This window comes from Chinchilla lanigera, unplaced genomic scaffold (genome assembly GCF_000276665.1).
Source record: "Chinchilla lanigera isolate Chin_1 unplaced genomic scaffold, ChiLan1.0 scaffold00054, whole genome shotgun sequence".
In the NCBI taxonomy this organism is placed as follows: domain Eukaryota; kingdom Metazoa; phylum Chordata; class Mammalia; order Rodentia; family Chinchillidae; genus Chinchilla; species Chinchilla lanigera.
In genome coordinates, this window is record NW_004955455.1 from 12,978,141 (window position 1) to 13,000,893 (window position 22,753).

General features: G+C 44.3%; 1 protein-coding gene across 1 annotated transcript in view; it reads right to left on the reverse strand.

Moving 5' to 3' along the window:
• Positions 1-3,758: 3,758 nt before the first annotated feature.
• Suds3 (suppressor of defective silencing 3 homolog (S. cerevisiae)) overlaps positions 3,759-22,753 on the reverse strand; it is a 35,296-nt gene continuing 16,301 nt past the window's right edge. The window contains exons 7-13 of the mRNA XM_005396532.2: positions 19,039-19,134; positions 17,962-18,023; positions 17,689-17,710; positions 16,288-16,393; positions 9,947-10,031; positions 6,937-7,022; positions 3,759-6,847 (exon numbers count right to left, since the gene is read on the reverse strand). Coding sequence (XP_005396589.1) covers positions 6,823-6,847; positions 6,937-7,022; positions 9,947-10,031; positions 16,288-16,393; positions 17,689-17,710; positions 17,962-18,023; positions 19,039-19,134 — 482 coding nt within the window. The 3' untranslated portion in view covers positions 3,759-6,822. The remainder of the gene's footprint in view (positions 6,848-6,936; positions 7,023-9,946; positions 10,032-16,287; positions 16,394-17,688; positions 17,711-17,961; positions 18,024-19,038; positions 19,135-22,753) is intronic.

Here is a 22,753-nt window from a genome sequence, read left to right on the forward strand (position 1 = left end):
TTCACCATGATAAAATGTCCAGACAGTGACAAGGTGTCCACATTTCTAGTTCATTCTATCTAGTGCCTTCTGTACAAAAGCAGGAGAGGTGCCTGGCCTTACCAAGAAAACGTCTTGGAGAGACAGACGCCAGAAATGGGTTTTGTTCTTGCCTGCACACTCTGAGTTTGGCTGTTAGCCAGGTCACTGACTAGAGCTGAGCATGCATTCTGAAGCAGGTAACATGGAAGTAGTGTATTCTTCCATTTCAGTGCCTCTGTAGGACAGGATGTGAAAAGGTCCCAACATCAGATGGCATCAAGATATAGGATTCCAGTTGTCCACCTACAGTTCTAGAAACTAGTTCAGTGACTCCCACCCTCTTCCTTTCTCCACAGACAGGTAAGAAAAGCAGGCAGAAAAGAAGTGATTTGGAAGAATCTGGATATATGTCCCCTAAAGGCTCTCATGTTGACTAGTATATAACATGGGTCCCATGAAGACCAGTAACTGCTGGAATTCCAAAGGGCTCCTTCCTTTTTAAACCATTATACTGAATGCAGGAAGCATAAGAAAAGCAACCTCTTGGCTGGTAACTGATCCTATTACTGGCAAGGGAGAAATCTAGAGCTGTCCAGCAGGGGAAAGCATCCTCAAAAAATACTGTTTTTACCCCTAGAATTGGCTCCATGAGTATGTGCATAAAATGTATATTTTTTGTTGTTTTTCTTTTTGAGACAGGGTCTTGCTATGCAGTTCAGGTGGGTCTTGAGCTCACTTTGTAGCCCAGGCTGGCCTTGAACTCACAATGATCCTTCTGCCTCAGCCTCCCAAGTGCTGGGATTACAGGCATGCACCATCACACCTGGCTGTGCATAAAATGTAAAAGCAGGTTTTGAAATAAAACCAAACCAGATCTCGGTGATAAGACCACTTGACTAATATGCGCCAGGTCATGGATTCACTCCCCAGCAACACATGCACACACACACGGAAATGTTGAGTTTTATTAATCTTTGGATGAAATGAGTCACCCAGGCTGCTCTCCAAACTCTTGGGCTCAAGTTATTCTCCTACTTCAGCACAATGAGTAGCTCAGAGTACAGTAGGTATGCACCACCATGGTACGAGCCAACTTGAGTATTTCAACAGAGGGGAGGGGAAAAGGACTACAAAACATGGTGGTTACAGGAAAGCTGATTTGGAATCTGAACGTTCCAGGCTCTGGCACTTACTGTGTGACCTTGAAGAAGTCACTGAACTTCCTCCTAGGACTAAGCGAGTTAGTCTTCAACATCTCTGAACACTAGGGATAGTAAGTCTGTTCTCGGGCTGCTTGGAGGCTGAGAAGAGAGAATGCAAGCAAAGGGCACAGCACCTGGTCATAAGCTAGTGCTTCCAGCTTGCCTTTGCACCTCACTTTACCTTGTTATTTGACAACAGTTACAGAAAATTTACTGTATATTAGACACAGTAAAGGGCCAGTGATATAGCTCAATGGCACAGCACCTGCCTGGCAAATCCAAGGTCCTGAGTTCGATTCCCAGTACAAAAAAAAAAAATTACATTAGGCACAGTGCAGAGCTCTGGATTTCAGTCAAAGCTTGGCTTAATTGTATTAACACACCAACCTTCAGTTTGGGAGCAATAGTACTCATTCACTGATTTTGTTTTGTTTTGTTTTTCTTCCAGTACCAGGAATCGAACTCACGACCTTGAGCTTGCCAGGCAGGCGCTGTGCCACTGAGCTAAATCCCCAGCACCTACTCTAAGTTTAAATGGGAAAATGAAGAGCTCATTACAGTGCCCAGTATATACAGAGCACCATACATGAAGGTGTGGTGGATGGATGAACTAATGGTCAACTCATGGTGCTGGGTGTGGAAGGCCCACCTGAGAATTACTGCCCACAGCATAAAAGGAGGACTGAAGGGAAAGGTGACGTGCTGTTGATTCTCTTGGAGAAGCCTGTTGCACTGGCTTTCCTGGCATGAACTCGGCTGTTATTATCAGAGGAGCTCGGGACCTCGACATCAAGGATGGCTGTGGTTCACTTGAGGGGAGCTCTGGTCCTTACTCTGCGCATCACTTCCTGGCTCTGGAGGGGAAGATGGTGTGCTACTGATTCTCCTGGACAAGCCCGTCACGCTTGCTTTCCTGCTATGAACTCCGCTGTTCTCATCATCCAAGAAGCTCAGCGCCTCACTGTTGCTGATGCCTACGGTTATTTTTTGGGAAAGCTCTGATCCTTGAATGTCACTTCTAGGCTCCAGTAGATCCCTCAGCCTGCTGGCACAGATCCTTCATCCCGCTAGTACAGACTTTCTACCTTTAGGCCTTCCCAGTGCATATCTTTGATTCAGACTTGCATGAGACATTGTTGTGGGCCCTAAGCTCCTAGTTGGAGTCATGGAGGACACTGCCATAGGCTCTAAGTCTTTAGGTCATTGCCTTTGGGATCCACGTCCTTGATTCTTTGCATCTCCTGTGTGTGGACAGATCTCCTGCATTCTTTTGCATCTGACTCTTTGGGTGAATACTGTAAAACGATCCTATAAATTATGTGTCCTGTATTAAATCCTTTCCCTTGCAAACCCTGAGTACAACAGAAGGGAAGCCTCAATTGTCTTGGTAAAACAGGAGGCTGAGAGGATTGACCGGAGTCTTTCCTTCTCTCCATTTAACCATGTCCTTTGCTGCCAGCTCTCACAGCCCTGGTCAGTCCCTGGGGACACGAGGTGCCCAGCTCTACTAAAATTTTGGAAGGACCCTGTGTTAGTCAGTTTTCCAATACTGTACCAAGATATCTGAGACAATTAACTTCAAAGGAGGAAAGGTTCATTTGGGCTCACAGCATTAGTAGTTTCAGCCCATGGTCAGCTCCTCTTGGGCCTGTGGTAAGGCGGTAGGTCACAGCAGGAGTTAGGACGGAGCAAGCTGCTCACCTTGTGGCAACCAAGAAGCAAAGAGAGTGAGCAACCAGTATCCCACAATCTCCTTCAAAGACACGCCCACAGTGACCACTTCCAACCACTTCCCAACAAGACCAAGCCTCTAACACATGAGGCTCTGGGGGATATTCTACTCCCGAACTACAGCAATTACAGAAGCCAAAGAGCTTGGAGGTTGAGGTAACTGAAACAAGAAACTAGCCAGGAAAAACAACTGCAAGGAAGCCTAGGGGTCCTGGTAATGTCACTTTTTGATGTGGCTGCTAGCAACATGGATACATTCACTCATGAAGCACTCACATTTCAATGAATGCTAAATTAGGTCTGTGTGTTTTTCAGCATAAATGTTGTTACAGTAATATATAAAAAGCAGGAAGTCTCTCCACATTACCTAATGCAGAAAGCATTCCTCCCAGTGTGTGTACCAACATCCTGAACACAGTGGGTCAGTCACATGTGGCAGCAAGGACAGCCTTGTGGGTTGACTGCAGGGAGCAGCAGAAACACCAACCCTGGGTATGACGGGTAGGCACTGGTCTCGAGAACCACAATAAAGATCTCAATCACAATATCCTCAAGTACGAGGATCACCTCCAACAAAGAAAGAGTACACCACAGTTCAGATAAACACCCCTAGACTGCTCTTCACACAACTGAGTATTAGCCTTTCAGACATCATCTTCCACCTCACTCTTCCCTGATGGTGAGAGTGTCTGGGGTCTCTCTCCCTTCCTCCCAACTTTCTTACTTGCTATCAGTAGACGGAAAAATGAAACTACACTTCTATCACCATGAAGTCAATGGATATAATGACAGGCTACAAGTTGGTTTTCTTTCTTCAAGTTTATTATTTTAAAAAAAAACTATCTTTTTACATTTTTACATTCACTTCTCAGAATATTTAATGGTACCAACTAATGATGTTATATAAAAAGCCCACCCATTGCCGGAAATGGCTGCAGATTTACCATGTTCGGGTATTAAAATGTTGTGCTCTCTGAAAAAAATTGATATAAGTACCAAGATTCCAAATTTCCAGGTGAGAAACAAAATATTTAAATAAGGAGGAAATTATTTAGTAAAAATTCAAGACTGAAAGGAAATGTTACAAGAAAAACAAAACAAAAAATTACTGTAAAAAATAGAATCCCGCCCACCCAGATTTAGGTTATAAAATGCAATCAACCCCACCCCACTCCCTATTTGTCTTAGAAAAGCCTCCCAGTCCTGAACACAGGGTCTCATATACAAATATGTGTAGCTTGATTTACAGATCAGCTTCTGGGATCTTAAACTTGTCCTAGTTAGAAGTTTAAAGTAAACACTAGGTTAGGTAGTTAAGACTCCACAAATACTGAAATCCAAATGAATGGAAACACTTAGGCTTTGGTATGGCTACAGAAATCTACCTAGAAAGGACATCAGCTTGGGGAGAAAGGGAGACAGAGGGGAAGGGCACAAATACCCCCATATGGAGGTAAAATAAATACTGGGACGCACCTCGAGCAAACACTGGATACAACACTTGTGGCAGATGTCTCTAACAAACCACACACATAAGTTCTTGGTCAAAACTCTCTCAACCAAACCTTTTCAAAGGGTCAGTTGCAGGACACAGCTGAACATGTATGCTGGGGTCTACCGTGAGACAAAGATCTTGTAAAGTAAGAATGCCACTGAGGTTGAAACCCAGCTCCTCTTATTCCACAAATCTCAAGCATCTGCTTCCCCCTCTAGTTAAGTATCTGTCCATTACAGAAGGAGCTCCATTCATTAATAGGGGACTTCTGCCCCTGGTCACCACTGAGGCCTATCAGAATGGTTCCACTACCACTTGTTCACCTCTAGGGTGACTAAACAAAAACTAAATCTAGTATTAGGACTACAACTTACTATGCTGTCTCTTGGGTCTCCTCACATTTCCCCCACTGTGGCAAGGTCATGATTAAAGGTTGTGAAGATGCTGAGGGGAAGGCAGTGGTAGGCTCAAGACTAAGTCTAAACAAGGTCTCAAACATCCTCAAACATGACAGAGAGAAAACGGAAAGATGCCTGTACCCTGGTCTTCAAATAAATAGTTATGTCACAAAGGCATGAAAGTGATGCCAGAGAAGGAAGAAAAAAGGCCACTTGTTGCTGATTCAATGCAGAGCTTCCAGTGGCTATCAACACAACCCTTTCCAATGATAACACACTTTGGCATACTATCGAGGAAGACAAGGAAGATGATCGGGTTGTTTTTTCTTTCAGTTTCTTAGACCTTTGATGACAAATGTATACTGAATGTATCTAAATAAATTTCCATCACAGGGCACTTGACGATAAATTATATGATATGACACACACTAGTGACAATTCAAGCAAGAGAAGTTGCCCCTCAAAGCATAAACCCAGGACAAAGCAAAGGTGAGGCCTCTGTTTATTGTGGCCTTGGTTCACCACTGTGAACATGGTAACAATGAGGGGTGGAGGGTAGGGAAGAAACAGAACCCCCAGGGAGCTTTTGATAAACATCATTATTTATCCTGTTTCCTAAATAAGACTTTTTTAAAAAGGGGGAAAATGGATATAAATTAAAAAAAATATGTATCTGTACAAGGCTTTACTCTTGAGAACCGTTTGGTCTCCATGGAAGCCAGAACTTAGGAGGTGATTTCTCATCACAGACCCTGCTGTGCAGTGTGGACATCAAGAGAAGAAGAATATGAAGATTCCAAGGGCCTGTGACCAACGAACCAGTGGAATTACTTACAAAGATTTCCTACAACGTGTAAGTTCTACTGACCGCCCAGAGAGATGCTAACGGTTACTCTAGTGCCAAATGCTTGAAACCTCAAGATGGCAGCTAGAACACAAAAACCCTATCACCCGTGAACACATCACTTCTCCAATCAAGGGGCAGAGAGGAAGCAGCAGCGAGTGCAGGGAGTTTTCATCAGGGCTCATCAGAAGAGTGCAGGTTGGTGGCAGCCACAGCACAGGTTTCCTAGTCTCAAACAGGGCCAGATCTCTGCGCGGCCTCGGTGCCCAGGGCCTGACGACCAGGTTCCACGGTGCAGAGCGGCCAATGTGCGATAACGGTACCAGCACCGAGAGTGAACTTGAGTTAGGCAGTGAGTCTACAGAGCACTGATTATTGCACTATCAATCTCCCTGCCCTGCCTCCGAGAGATAACCCAGATGATCAGCCTGTGACAGGTGCTACTTCTACCTACTTGGGAACTGGGGAGAGAAAGGAGTTACAAATGAAAACTTCTGCAATTACCACTTCTTGTTCCAGCCTGAGCTAGGGTAAGTGTGCCTGACTAAATCACCTGCATTAAATAACATTTAAAATATGGTAACTTCAGCATACTATGAATATGAAATGTCCCCAACCCCAGCTCAATACTACAGTGCACAGACTCCTGCCGTTCAGCCAGGGGAACGGGTGGCGTGTGCCAGATGTTACACACAGGCGTTTATTTCTCCGAGAAGGCTGAGAGCCAGGAGAATTAATCTCCTTCTGCTGGGACCTCTGCCCCAAGCTGCTGGGAAAACAGTGAATTGGGCTTGACAAGGGAAGCAGCTACGTGATCCACTAATCAGATTCAAAACATGAAAATGCACCAGAGTATATTCCTTCCTGCTCTTTCTCACAGGAGAAAGACCTAAAGATAATTACTCAAAAGGCTTGTTCCTTCAAACTCAAAGGAGGTTTTAAAAAGAAGGTGTAAGCAAAAAATAAAGAAATAAAATAAAAGAAACTCCCAATACTCCTGAAAGAGTCCATCGTTGACGGATGTCTAGAAGAAGTCGAGGCAGGAAAGAATGACAGAAAGATGGAAGTGGCCAGCCACAAAAGTGCCTTGCAGAATCCACAACGGGGTTCTCCATTTCCAAGGCCAAGTAGTTATTCCCGGTAAGTTAAAAATTTTCTAGTAAGAAGAAAACAAAACAAAAATAAAAACCACTCCAGAAAAGGGGTCAAGGGAAGAGGGACACTGTAGAAAGTCAAGCCGCTGACCGCCGGCGGATCACAAAGAGCCCACGCTGAAGCTGGCCCAGATAGATCCTCATCTTGGTGCTGTCGCTGGTCTTCCTCACCCAGATCTGCGGGGACAGGGGAGGGAGCAAGAGAGAGGCTGAGAAACACTCCGGGGCAAATCTCCCAGGGCCTTACAATATTTATATGAGTTAGGCGGGGGAGAAAACCGACCACAAGCACACCTTGACTGCGGCCACTGTGAAGGCGCACCTCCATCAGCCCTGACCGCACTCCTCCCCACCACAGGGGCCGCACCTCTGACCAAGGAACCTGGACAGCACAGCAATCCTGGGCTCCACTTTCTCCCTGGGTCACAAGGATTCCCCATCCCCTTACATACACACACTGAGGACTGAACCCAGGGCCTTCACACTGAGCTACATCCCCAACCCCCAACCCCCCCCCCTTTTTAAATTTTAAGACAGGGTCTCACTAAGTTGCCCGGGCTGGGCTCAAATTTGCAATCATCCTGCCTCAGCCTCCCAGAGTGCTAGAATTACAGATGTGTGCCACCATGTCTGGCTTTGACATAAAGACTCTCGATTCAGTTGATCACAGGCTTAGCAAGATGCAACAGACACATATTCATGAACACAAACTTCCTACCAAATTTTAAAATGCTTTCCTTACCCCAAGGGACTTCCACATCATCTAGCCTTGCAATACTCTGCTTTTTCTGGTTGGGCTAATTAAGGCTAATGGCTGCGAGGGAAAAATGAAAAAGCAACACTGACAAAAAGATGCCCATTGAGGGAGCGGGGGCCGCTAAGGAGCCGAAGGAAGCTGAAGAGTAAGACAGTCTTCCCTGCTCACCACTTCCCGCTCCCACAGATGGGACCAGACTCGCTCACGTCACAGGGCCCGGGCGTGGAGCTACTCGAACTCCTGCCACAGAGGACGGCCAGAGCCGGCAAATGCACTCAGTGAGCAGCACCCTGAAGCCAGGGGAGGACGAAGAAGCACCTGAGCAAGTGAGCAAGGCCCCTTCCGCTCTCACCATGCGCCAGACGTTGGCCCACCATACTAAGCTGCTTCGGCCCGGAACAAGCCTGGGGAGGAAGTGCTGCCGTGGGCCACATTTCAGAAGAGACCAAAGCCCAGAAAGGCTGAGTCACTCGTCCCGACTGATCCTGGCACCTGACCTCAAAGCCCTGTGCTCTTCCCCGCTAAACCAGCCCCCGACTCTTCTCACCTAGCTCTCTGTAACAGGCAATTAAATGGCATCTAAAGCAAGAGTTTTTTAAAGGTCTGCGCTTCATCTATACAACTCTAAGTTTACAGATGTGTCTCCTCCTTCCCCCACTCAGTTTTCAGGTTTTAAAAAAGCTTGTTCTCAGTTTCACCTCCATTTCTTTGATGTGATTATTCAGCAACAGACAGACTTTAAAATCAAACGCACTGGTTTAAAAATGAAACAAGCTAAAGATCTCACATGAAGCTGAGTCTCTAAAGAAACATGCAGAGCCATTTCCAACTGAAAACTGACCCCAAGAGGCTTGAATCAGGGAGTCACTGACACACTCGGACCCACCCACCAAACCTGCCTGAGGCTGAGTTACACCACGGCCAGGCAGCTCCAGCAGCACTCAGGAGTTTATCTGAAAAATGAGCTAAAAGATGTCCAAGAAAGCAGGGCTGCCCTCCCCTCACCACAGCCACGTGCCTGCAAAGCCCGGCCTCTTCCCTCCCGGATGTGCTGCGGCAGCACCATGGCCTCATCACATCTTATAGACACTTTCGTGACAGAGAGCAGTAACTTCCACGGGAGGGCTGCATAAGGAGGAATTGAACTTGCATTTCTATTTTTCTTGAGGTGCCACAGAGCAGTATAAGGCAGCAGTTCTGAAGCTGGGTTTAGGTACCGGGAAGCCACATGTGCTTTTGCAGAGCAACCCTCGAGGGCAGGTACAAATGCTCCGTCATCAAAGCGAGGCACCTCTTCAGCCCCTGCTTCTGGTTCCAGCTTGGCCTGAGGTGACTCAGATCCTGAGCCCAGAGAAGAGTGACATTCATTTATCTGGAAGGCTCTCCCTAACTTCTAAGTAAACAATCATTTTGCAAACTAGTCACATTTCAGGGCATTTTCAATTCAGGAAGCTGGGAGAATACAAGAGGCTTAAGTTATTTCATAATCCAGTTTCATTAGATTTACTGTACACTGGCACAAATAAGTTACAGAGGGTAGACACGTAAAAATCAATTTCTTTGCAAACATTTGCAGAGTGATAAAAGATCAAGCCAATCCAGCTACTAAAGTTTTAGACCTTTTTTAACAATGCCAAGTGAGACACTCTGGACACCCTCCTAATGAAGAACTCGTAGGGTAGTCACATCATGTTCGGGTATAACTCTGTTAAAAACAGACCCTCTTCACAGGAGACCAGTGCCCAAGCGCATGAACCTGGCAGCTTGCTGCTCGGGCACAACAGGACGTATCAGGTGGCAGAGAGCGCAGCCCAACAGTCATATGCCGACTGACAGCACACTCATTCAATGAGCACTTACTGGGTGCTGGGCCTTGTCCCAGGCACTTCATTAAATTCTCACAGCAAGATACAAACCTATGAGATCACATGGAAGTTCTAGCGAGATGACACAATAAGGTGGCGTATGCTCCACGGGCAAGCCCCACTCTTAGTACAGACCCTGAAGCAAGGACAGGAGATGTGCAGAACTCACACAGACTTGCCATCTGCTCTCTCCTAAATTCTAGTTCAGTGGCTCCCAGATCAATTACTGCAGAGAGCGCTCAGCAATCCCACCAGGGATACACACAGCTACACACCCTGGACATGGACAGATGTATGGGGTGGATCTTCAAGGGTGACTCTGACTATGCCACGGAGGGTTAACTTCTGAGTTTAACCCACATATGAGACACGACGCCACCGTACTTTCTTGATGGCACTTTCATTTCTGGTTTGTCACATCTTCCACTCTTCACAGAACACACTTTGCTTTCCTCGGGGTGAGGAAATTCAGTCCCTACCTCATTGGCTCCAACTGAGCTGATCACGCAGCTCAGTTTCTGGTTGTCCTTTGACTCCAGATAGATGGCCTGGCTCTTATGGTACCTGCAAAAACAAGGCACAAATGGAAAAAATATATACATAAAGCAGTCTTAATCATTTGTACTTGAGCAAGAGTTGGGACTTAAGAAGACTCTGAAGCTTCCATCCTCAGATGACGTTTTAATCTTCTGGATCTTACACTCTTTGGTCCCTTTGCAAAAAAGGAAAGCAGCAACTGAGGAGAGAGCTGGAAAACTACGATTTACCTTTTATTTCAACTATATGACCCAGTTCAAATAAAAATTTGAATTAAAATTAAAATTAAAAATTTTACAGTAAAATCTGTCTCCACTTTCTGGCCATACCCCCAAACACTGCAGGCAGGTGTGTGGACAAAACAGATAGGTGGGTGTGGACAATTGTTCTCTTACTTATTTTCTGTCCAAGTAAGGAACCAGAGAAAGAAGGCTGAATTCAGCCCTTTATTCTTTCATTCAAAAATAATCATCAAGCACTTACTATGTGCCACTGGCTACAATGGAGGCTGGGAAAAGAATGAACAAGGCCACAGGTCCCTGCTGTCACGGAGCTTCAAACGGAATAGGGGGAACATTTCATAATCACATCTGGCAAATGCTAATTAGGCGAAGCTTTGAACATCATGGCATGTACCAAAGGGCATCCAACTCGGCATGATCTGGCCTAGACAAGTGGGAAAGCTGCTTTAAAGGAGGAGACAAGACAGATGCTCCTCTTTCAGCCCCTGTATCCACACTCCTGGCCTGCAGTACAGAATCACTTCCAATCTACAGAAGTTCATCCTTCCAAGGATGGAAGGCCAAAGCCCACATGGGACAAGAGCATGAAAGAGCAGCTGCTGGCTTACAAGAATGAGGAATGTAAGCTAAGCTGTTGCTGATAGCCCTGGCCTGAGCCAGCCCCAGTCCAGGTGAAAAAATAACCTTTGGTTGACTCTGGCTATAAAAATCTAGCTACACAGACTTATGAACTTATGTAAAGTCTACCAAAACCCATCTCCCAGCAAAATATTGCACCTTCTCATTTCTCTGGAGGAAGGAAGCAGATTCTGATTTGGTGGCATAATAAAATAATCTACTGCCCACATACCACCTTCCAGGATATTATTCTCTCCCACAGTGAGTTTTTCCAATCTAGGTGCTAAGCACTCTTTAACCTGCTGCTTAAGGGCTGGGGATTTAGCTCAGGGGCTGGGGATTTAGCTCAGCGGCAAAAGCACCTGCCTGGCAAGCGCAAGGTCGTGAGTTCGGTTCCTGGTACCGGAGAAAAACCAAAACCAAAAAAAAAATAAAAAATAACCTGCTGCTTAGAAGCTGAACACAGATTTCCAAGTCAATTTAGTTCCTGAAAACATTGTTTTAAAAAAATGAATCATAAATCCAACAAGAACAGTAAGACTAGTTTAGATCCAAGTGTCAAAGTTGCTTTTGATCATGTATTAGTTGGCAAACTGGGTCAGAGGCCCTTCCTTATGCTGAACAGGTAGCATCACAAGACCCAAACTGTACAATGCATAATGCCACACCACGTTAGTTAACAGCAATATTCTTTTTTTTTTTTTTTTTGGTTTTTCTCCGGTACCAGGAACCGAACTCACGACCTTGCACTTGCCAGGCAGGTGCTTTTGCCGCTGAGCTAAGTCCCCAGCCCCTTAACAGCAATATTCTTAACATTTCCCTTGGTTTCCCTCCCACATGTAAGCCAACTCTATGATGTAAACAGTAACGTCTTGTACAGTTTAGAATAAAAATGCAAAGGAAAAAGAACACTCACAGTTGTTCTACGGAAATTGTGAGTTATTAAAGAGATAAAAACATAAAATGTAATTGGCCTCAAGTCACTCTGATTCCACTTTCTAAGTAATTTAATAAAGAAAGGTCATGGGTGTGGCATGAACATTACTACATGGAAACAAGCTTAATACCGAGCTAAGTGGAGCAAGAAAACTACGTCTACTATATTCCTGTACTTCTAATAAAACACATTTGACTGGTTTCACAGTGAACATCAGGAGTAAAGACCGCCACCCTGTCTGTCACCTCTGGTCTCTCACCACGGGGTACGGCCTGAATGTCCACCACGGTCCCCAAGCACGAAAGCAGACAACTTCCAAACCACCTGGCCCCAGGTTCCCAAGACCTTCAGGGGATTCTCGTGTCCCAAATAATGATCTTAGGGAAACACGATCTGTGGACGTCAAATCTATTACATTTATTGAATTCTCTAAAAAGGTAAGTCTTCAGAAACTAAAGTGTTCAGGTGGGTATTTTTTTTTTTGAACATAAAACCAAAAAGTATACAACAACTTTAACATATAACCTTACTTTTCAACTTTTAAAGAATAATAGAAGGGAAAGAACTCAAAACATATTTAGAAATAGTAAGTTTAAAAGAAACATCAATACAGCCAATTTAGTAAAACTGTGTCATCTTTCTTTGCCAATTAAATCCATTTTACAAGCTACAACTCAGCTGCTGAAAAAATTTATTTTTTAAAATGGCCTCAGAGAATAAGTCCTAAATGTCAAATTGACTTTATTACTAATGGAAATTCTGACCTGGGAATCCCTACAATTAAGCTCTTAAAGCTCTGTGCCTCGCTATTAAACCCAATGAACTAGAATTACTATACTATTTTGGAAGAAAGCAATTTTTTTAAAAAGGTAGCTCCAAAAGTAGGGCAAGTGGGGGGAGAAGTAATTGAATTTTCTATCCTGCTGGGGATCCTAATATTAACACTCCATTTCCCAAAAACTGAGTCCACATTATAACTATAGAACCTCAAGGGTCCCAATTGTACTTGAAAACATTGCTTTAAGAGTCTTTGTATCAACAGAGAGCTACAGGGTTAACATTACTTGAGCAAGTGGTGACTTCATTTGTGATCTGCATTAGTAGCCCCAGATTTAAAATGAAGAGAGAGAAAAACATAGTCCACTAGCACCATCAGTCATTTTAAAATATCAGCTACTTTCATAGTGTTTTTCTGAGAGGGGTAATTAGTCCAAATCAAAATGTGAGGAGCACTTACAGCATGATATAAAATGTCTTAAATGCAGTAAAAGACCAAGGCAAAGGAAAGATGCCTGTCTTTCAAAATGAAATGTAGCTTGATAACTGTTCACACCAAGGCGGGAGGCCTGGGTCACACGCATTTTGCTTAAGTCATTTAAAACTCAATGAAACATATTTTACCAAAAATCTTTATAAGGAAAAATTCCATGCTGTGGGAAGAAACACAAAGGGATTTGGCTAACCCCTTAGCCACAGGCTGTGCCTGCTGAAGAAGAAAGAAAAACCAAGCCTCTGAACAGACAGAGACGGAACAGTCAGGTCAAGGGCCAGGAGAGGTGTGAGACGCTCGCTCTGCACCATGGAAAGCTTCAAGTAGGGCGCCAGGGACCCACCAGCGGTACCAGGGAGGACAACCACAATTCATTATGAGCTCTCATTGCTCAAACTAGTGAAGAAAAATCACACAGAATACAGACGGAAACAACATTCTCAAAATATATTTAACAGAATAAGCAACTTCAAATTTACTGGAAAGGCAAAATGCTTCCAGAGACGTCACTTTCCAAATGTCTTATGCTAACATGAGAAAGATGGCGAAAATTCCTCCTAACTGCTTAGGCGTTCTGATACGTCACATCTGACCACTTGGTTTACTTTATGAAATACCCATCATTGCGGATCTTCTAAAAAAACCAAGAATTTTATTTTACTGCATTCTTTTCCAGACACATGTCATAAAGTCTAAGGATTAAGTCTAGAGGAGGAAGCTCTGAAGCGATGCAATTACAAAATGAACATCATTTGAAATATCACATGGTTTGAAGACTCAGAGATCCGTAAAAATGTTAGTGATAAAGCTCATCATTTTCAAAGACGGTTATTATATGTGGGCCTGATCTTTAAAGGTTATTTGGTTTTCATTATTAGAAACATTCTTCATCTTATTTTGCCCCATGGTGTTTAGCAGCTAGTGCCTGCCACCTAGTGGCAGTATGTCCAGATAAGCAGCAATGCTAAGAAAAATACTAACTGGCCTTTCTGAAGAACGCCAAACAGCCAGATCTGAGAGGCAGAAGTCACTAAGATCAGGTTTATGGATAAAGCAAGCCTCTTTCATCCATCTAGATAATTAACTCTGTGGAAATTGTTATTTCAGGGAAGACTCTCTGAGCCTTTTTTTTTTTTTTTTTTTTTTGAGACAGGGTCTCACTATGTAGCCCAGGCTAACCTTGAACTCCAACTCCTGGAAACCCTCCTGCCTCAGCCTCCCAAGTGCTGGGATTACAGACCTGTGCCACCATGCCTATTCTCTCTTATGTTTTTGTTTGTTTATTTGTTTTGTTCTTTGAGACAGGGTCTCACTGGGTAGTTCAGGGTAGCTCATGCTTATCTTGAACTCACTGTAGTCCAGGCTTGGCCTTAAACTCATGGTGATCCTCCCTCCTGCTAGGTGTGTACCAGCCCATCACCACACCCAGCTTCTCTAAGCATTTTTGACAAAAATAGTGAGCCCTCTAGATTTGTATGGGTTTAGCCAACTGTGGGAAAAAAATATTTGGGAAAAAAACTGTTTCTGTACTGAACAGGAACATTTTTTTCTTGTAACAATACAGTATAGCAACTACCTACATTGTATTCAGTATTTTAAGTAAACTAGATGCGATTCAAAATATGTAGGAGAAAGCCGAGTGTGGTGGCACAAACCCATAATCCCAGCACTTGGAAAGCTGAGGCAGGAGGAGCACAATGATTTTGAGGCCAGCCTGGGCAACACAGTGAGTTCAAGGGGAGCATGGACTACATAGTGAGACCCTATCTCAAATAAATAAATACACACACACACACACACACACACACAGAGAGAGAGAAAGAGAGAGAGAGTCTGTCAAAACAATGTATATGTCAGAGAAAGAAAAATTTGTGTAAATATTTTAATACTAAATTTGTGGCGACACCATGAAATTAATACAAGTCACCTTTGGCCTCTACAATTACAAGAAGTACTCAAAGTGGAGGCCACTAGCTTCCAGACATTATTAGTGCAGCAAACTGAAGTGTGCACACTTTTTTGATGGACTCTGAAGCTACATCAGGTTACATGTAAATGCAATGCCATTTTACATAGGGGACATGAGCACCTGCAGACTGGGGTGTCTGTGTGGTCCCAGACCCAGTCCCCATCTGCACACAGTGGGAAGACTGTACAATCTCGTAAGGAAACCCACTAACATAACGCTCTAAGAAGGCAACAACTGCTTAATTTTGGAACCTTTGGCTAAGTAAAAGTCTTAAGATGCAAAGGGTTATTATACAGCCATTAAAAATGGTAGAGACCTCACAGTAACCCAGAGAAAAACATTCTGAATTTAACCCAGTAAAAAGGTAGACCATAACCATGTGTCCACTGGTGACCTGAAGTAAGCAGGGACTTACTTCCTGTGTGGGACTAATGGAAAGAAACACTGCGTCAGAATGGAAGACCTGGGAAAACATGGCAGGATGCAGGGTGATTTAATACCTAGCAGAACACCCAATACAGAAGGCAATAAACATTTGTTGAATGAATAAATGTATGAGCTTTTAAGGTTTTTTCCTATTGTTCTGCCATTTCCTTTTCAATAAAAAAACACATCGGCAGTCTAAAAATTTCAAGCAGTCTTCGATCTAAACGAGTTATGTTTTAAGATATAATTCCCCAAGCAAGTTTCCTGGAACATGTTCACAACTGGATGATGAGAGAGAAAAGGGTAGAGATGTCAAATAAAAAACACCTAATACCATCTTAGAAATTCACAGCATACATTATCATATCACAAGACCTAAAGAGTGCTATAAGAAGGGAATCCATTTATCTTAATTAAGAGGATCATCCCCTAAACCGATGTGACCACAAAATCCTTTTATCTGTAGAATACCTATTAAATTTAGCATACAGGAGAGTTAAGAGGCAGTGCAGGACATACACTCTGGCACTGCTGGGCAGAAGCACCACAAAAGACATCAGCCTGCAAATTCTTATACAGTACAGTGACAGTAGCGGGGAGGGCAGGAGGAGCATCATCCACAGAACCCATCCTGGGAAACACTTTTCAGAAGTCCAATAAAAGTATCCATCAAATGTCGGCTGATGCACAGTACCGTATCCCATTTTAAAATGTAAGTTAAGCAGCCATTCTCTGACATAAGTCTAGATAGCCCCCGCCCTCACCTTCCAATTGGTTCTTTTCAGACTCTTAAAAGCAACCCACCTTTTCTCATAACTTACCATCTTTTATCATAGTACAGCTTGCCGTCTTCTATCCGAGCCTCTAACCTCTGGGCTGGAGACTCTGCAGGTGTGGCAGGCAAGTGCTCGGGAGAGGACGGGGTTGCTGGAGGAAGATAACAGACTTTTGAGCCCACTGGCTGACATGCTCTGAGACCCTGTGTGCTCATAACCGTGACCGCTGAGTCCTTACACTGGGAACGCGTGGGAACCTAACAAAACTGCAGGCCAGAAGGCGAGTGCAGCGCTGTTCATAGGCAAGATCCCCCTGCTGAGCAGCACGTGCAGGCTGCGTCTCTTGCTCCCGTGAGGTTGCTATGTTGTGTCAAGCTTAGTGTGGGACACCAATTGGCACAGCACACTACTAAATTCTTGTACATTACTTCTAGCTTGACCTTGAAACAATCCTCTGAGGTAGGCAAGGCACAGATTAATCCCACCAAACAGGGCAGGGGATATAGCTCAGGGACACAGTGACTGCCTCGCACAAACAAGGTCCTGAGTTCAATTCCCAGTACCAAAAAAAAAAAATTAAGAAACAAAAATCTTCACCAAACAGAGGAGAAACCTGAAGGTCGGCAAGGTTAAAGTCGAAGGTACAAATGCACAAGGTCACTAAGAATACAAATAATACCCTGAAGCCCAAAAGGGTAAGTACTATGAAAACCTCTCAAAAATGAAATCACTTCTAGTACTAAGGTAGGTTCGCATGATCTAAATTTACACTCACTCCCTGTAATGCCTCAGAAGCTCAGGACTTCTCTGTGCACTATGGCAGCCCACACGATATTATCTAGAGAAAGAACAAGCTTGTTTTCCTTCCACAAAACTCAGTAAGTACAGGGATATGTGAAACTTCCAGTGCTCAGGACAACAAAAGACACTACCAGTTTGGAATTCAGCTTGCAACTAGCATTGGCTGCCGAGTGCTACTCTGCAAAGAACCACCGTAAATACCGAGGTGGCCTTCCCCTCTCCTATAAACTGGAACTCAGCAGCAGGTGAGGACTCAGAGGCAGGCCATGAAAAGCCACTGGAACAGTGACGCCTAGCACTGAATTCCAGAAAGGGAGTAAGACACAAAACTCCTGTGGTTTAATATTCAAAACGGATATATATCTGACCCTTATGCCTGCACAAAAGGAAACCTTGAACAGCCAATCAAGTATCTCTTTTACAATAAATCCTAAGAAGAAGAAACAATAACATAGTGAGGCTTAAAAAATATAAAAAAACAGGAGTAATATACTTAGGATTCCTTTCAGCTTCCATGATGACTACTCTTAAGCAAATGGACGTTGTACTTTTGAAAACTTCAACGATTCTCTGACAGGTATTCACATGCTTTTGCAACAACAGGATACAAAGACTGCACAAATGCCAGTAACATAGTGCACTTACCTGGTCTCTTGGGTGACTTAAGCTGTAGAAAGAACAACAAAGAAATCTTAGAGAAAATCATTTCAGATGCAACTTTAGGTATCAGAAGTATCACAATGATTTAACAAAGTAATGTATGAATAAAGTGAAGCAGAAAACCATGTCAAGTCTGAGCTTTCAAATAAATTTCTAAAAAATCAAATTGAAAATTCCCTATCATGAATCTTATTGCTATGTATATTTAAAATGTACCGATAAAATAAAAAGTAAAGAAAAGAAAAAATTAAACTGTACCTTATTTAATGTTCTCAGATCCTCCATAATCTGCTCATCAGTTAACAAATAGTTTAGCTGAGGTGTTAAGAGTTAAAGGAATGTGTCTGAAAATATAGTTCCCAAGGAAACAGAAATCAACAAAACGGTACCAGTCTTTTAGAACTGACAAGGCATGACTATGTTAAATGATTTTTTTTTGTAACTTGCTTCTTAGAAAGTTGAATCTCCTATTAAGTGTCATGGTGGCCAGGTATAAGAATTCACGCTCCCCACCTTACAAACTGCTACAATGAAGTTCAGTAGGCAGCCATAATAGTGAAAGCACAGAAACCAGTAAGATAACAATCTCACCCTGCATTTATAAAGTGCCCTTGTTACAAATGTCTAAAGACTTGATACACACACACAATGTAAGGTGAGTCTTCCAAGGCAACTTAAATCCTTAATTACAAAGTTGAAGGGACACCAAATTCTATCTTTTTCTTGTAGTCAACAAACAACTGAACCATCCAAGACAAACAGCTGTTTATTATCCCCTAAGAGGGACACTTCTCTCCATGTGCCCCATTCCCATTGTCTATTTTTTTCATTAAAGAGTTTTTCTATATGGAATAAAATCTCACTTGCTATACCAATTTGCAATTCACTGTGTTAGAAATGGAGCATGTGAAGTGCGCAAAGGCAGCTATTACTATCCTTGTTTTACCGGTGGAGAAATTAAGGTACATCAACTTTTCAGTTTTCTCTGAAGCTTATCTAATTTCCAACACAAAGTACTTTCCAAATAACCACTTTCTGTAAATTTTTCCCACTAAAAGCAGTAACAATTGAGGACTCCAGTAACGAATGGCCAACCTCTGCCCCACAGATAAATATTTTACATATATTTTCCCATCAAATATTACCATCTTGTGTAGGACAATTACCATGTGTACTCTATCACAGTGGCAAACCTATGGCACACGTGCTGCAGCAGGCTGCTTGTCATCACTGAAAGCTCTAAAGGTTCATCGCCACTGCTCTACCAGATGTGTAATAAAGCACTCCACTGTCTTAAGGGGAAAAAGGTGATTAAAGCATGACACAAATGGATATCAGGAGCAGGCTTTCTCCTCTTGTCTGGGATGGGGACAGGATCATTTGGTCGCCTCCGCAACTTTCTGGTCATGATGGGTTTCACTTCCATAGAATCTGTGGCAAGAACGGAATGGGTAAATCTATCCAGCTCCCACCTGGAGTAAGAATTCCTACAGTTTATGAGCATCTGCCTCACAGCCACCCAACCAGAACTGTTTTACTGGGGATGCCTGGTCTACTCAAACTGCAAGCCCGTTGCCAACAGCAGAGTTGAGAGAGGGTCTATGCTTATAATATTCAAATTACCTAAGCTAGATATACATCCTTCTCAGAAATCCAACACCCTAGGACTATGACCACCGTAGGTAACAGAACAACACCCCAAAAACTAATGGCTATGCCTCCTTCCCCTCCAATGCAGAAGCCAGGCTTTTGGAACTGAAAGGAAGCGCTGGGTCGGCTCACTTGACTCATTTCCACGGTTCCCACGGAGGGTGGGGGCCTAAAGCCCACTGGTACAAAAGGCTCTTTCACAGCCCGCTGGCCTCAGTGCCAACATTTTTATACTGAGTTTTCATTTACAAACTCGACTTTTTTCTAACTGTTTGTAGCTACTTGACTTCACGAATGATACAATGAAACACACAATAAAGCCTCTTTTCACCCGTCCTGACTTCTCTCTACAGTCTGACACTGCCACTGACTCCCCACGCCCTGGGGGCTCTCCTCCAACAGCCACCCAAGTCTCTGCTCATTTGCCCTCTGGGGGCCTTTCTGGCCGGCCTGCTCCTTCATCCTGGTCATCTCTGGGGTCCACTCAGTCCTCAACCTGTACCCCGCTGAATGTCCATCCCTACTCCCCACCCTAGCAGCCCTCTGGATGGCAATCCACACTCTCTGGACTCCTGGCAAACCCATTTCTCCTCGTCGTTCATTGCCCCTCCCAAGGCTGCCCCCTCTCCTGTGTCTCAGCGGCACCGAATCTGACCCCCTTTAGAACTACCACAAAATCTCTGCCGTGACTCACCTTCCTTCACCCAGGCATCAAAGTCACCTCAACTACAGGCCCGCAAAAAAAAAAAAAAAAAAAAACACAACAAACTACAGGCCCGCATCTTTTCAGTGACACAGCTCCATGCCCATCAGCGGTCTCTCCCTTAGCAAGTCCATCCTCCCCTCCCTCAAAGCGAACTCCCCAAGACAGATACCAGGTCACCTTTGCATACTGTTCACTTTTCATTAAGTATTCACAGGCTTACTACTCTCTGCAGAGTGAAGGCCAAGCCTCTTTTCTAGTCTTCCTCCCTTCTCCTCCTTCGCACTGTTTATACAAACTTTTAGCCCTTCTGTTATCCAAAGACACCGTACTTTCCGGTCATCCAGTCTTTGTATGCTGTTCTCTCTGCCGAGCCTCCTCTTTACTGCCCAGCAAATGCCCACATAACATCCTGTGAGAGTCTGCTCAACATTCCCCTTTCTGTGACCGTTTCCACGGGCACAGGCTTATCCCACCTGCCCAGTAACCAGGACATCTATGCCAAGTGCTACGCTGCATGGAACATGCCCCCGCCAGGTGTTGGGTGTGCAACTCCACCACAGCATGAAATGTGTCCTTACCCCGGCGCAAAGTTTTAAGAACCAGATGAAGTCAAGTTGATCACGAGATAAACGTAACTCACAAGTATGCACACTTATCAGCAAAGCAGGACTCTACCACAGGACGACGCAGGATCTTAAGGGTGTGTAACAAGTGCACTACAGACTCAGAAGATGTTTCTGCATGTTGCTCTTAGAACAGACATGGTAATACTGATTTTTTTCCAATGAGTGGAACAGAGGTAAAATAAAAACCACACACCTAATAAATATTTGTAAAAGTGCTCTTGGAAGTATGGGTAGGAGGAGGATACACACACCCTCGGGAAGAAGGGGGAAGCTGTGTCCCTACAAGAAATCGCTTACCCTCTGCTGAGACCCTACCTTGCTCCAGTCACGTACTGGCTGGAGGTGCAGTACCGTGGTTGAAAGCAGGAGTGTCACATCCTACAGGCCTGAGTCCCTGCAGTACCTGTGTGACCTAGGCAGGCTATGGAAATGCCCTATTTCTCAGGCTTCCTCATCTAACAGAGGGTCTCACAGGTGCTGGGAGGGCTACAGAGATGGGCCATATGAAGCCCTTAGCACAGCAGCTGTCCTGGCAAAGCACATCCAAGGCTGGCTCTTATTATCATGCTTTTAGGGAGGAAAACACTACGTAAAGATGTTTTTAGAAGGACAAGGTGAAAACGGCTGTGCAAAAGTTAAACATAACCAGGTAAGTAATACCAGCTGTGCTACACTGCAATGTGCAGAATTTGGCAACCAAAGCGTGAAAGGAGCTCACCCAACCCAAGTCAGCACCAGACAAAAAGCAGTGCTCTGTGACCACTGCAGAATGTTCTATTCACCAAAGAGTGCCTGAGTGCACCCACTCAGCAGACTGCAGCACAGGATGGAAGAAAGCCAAGTAGCATCGAAAAGAAACCAGCCAGGCCACTAAGCTGAAAAGTCACAACTGCACACTTATAAATCAGAAAATGTAATCAAATTCTTTTTACAAGTAGTGAAAACAACAATCAATCCATTTTATTACCCTGGTCACAGGAATAACCTGGTGAATTTTATCCAAATGACTACTTCTGCAGAAGGAAGTGCTCTGAGGAAGCTCCTAAAATGTATCAGCATGTCTCTACCGCCACCTAGGAGAGAGGAGGCACCAGGGAGCAGGCCTGGCCAGCGGCGCACATGGGAGAAGTGATTAAGGGGGAGACCAGCCTAAGTATACAGCCCCACTACTGCCCAGTACATAAGATTATACACAGAATTCACCTTGCTTCAATTGTAGGTTTGGCTGGCTGGCTTTGACAGTAGATTTTTCACAGAGGGATGGGCTAGCCTAACCATCTGTGTGCAAATCTGCTTGACAGTTCTATTACTCACTGTCCTCAACAGCTGGCATGCTGACTTTGTAACATCAGTCTCCCGTGCATTCGGCCAGTAAGAGTCCCACAGAACCCAATCTGGACACACTTACAAAAATCAAACTCCCAGGCTGGGCATGGTGGCATATGCCTGTAATCCCAGCACTCGGGGGGCTGAGGCAGGAGGATCATCACTGTGTGTTCGAGGCCAGCCTGGGCTACAAAGTGAGTTCAAGGCCAGAGTGAACTGCATAGTGAAACCTTGTCTCAAAAAGACCATTAAGGGGTTGGGGCTCAGTGGCACAGTGCTGCCTGGCAAGTGCAAGGTCATGAGTTCGATTCCCGGTACCGAAAAAAAAAAAACAAAAAACCACACACACACACACACACACACACACACACACACATACAAACTCCCAGAACTGAATTTGAAGCTCAGACCCTGCAGTGCGACAACCCTGGAGAAGGCACCTGAACAAGGAATTAAGCCAGGATTCCATTCGGACATTGTGTACCAACCTCAACTCCTCTAAATGGCTTAAGTGAAAAGGCCTCTCTGATCCTCAGGACTCTTCAAAGATTTGCTTCAGTGGGGACACTATCTATAGGATGGCACTGAACATCAAACAACTACAGCAGACTTGGGAGGGCTCAGGTGAGAGAACACACAATGGACAAGGTCTACAACTCCTCTCCAAACCACCTCACATACGAACTTTAATAGTGCAGGCCCTAGGAAACCTGAGATACAGGTCTGTCCTCTGAGAAATGTG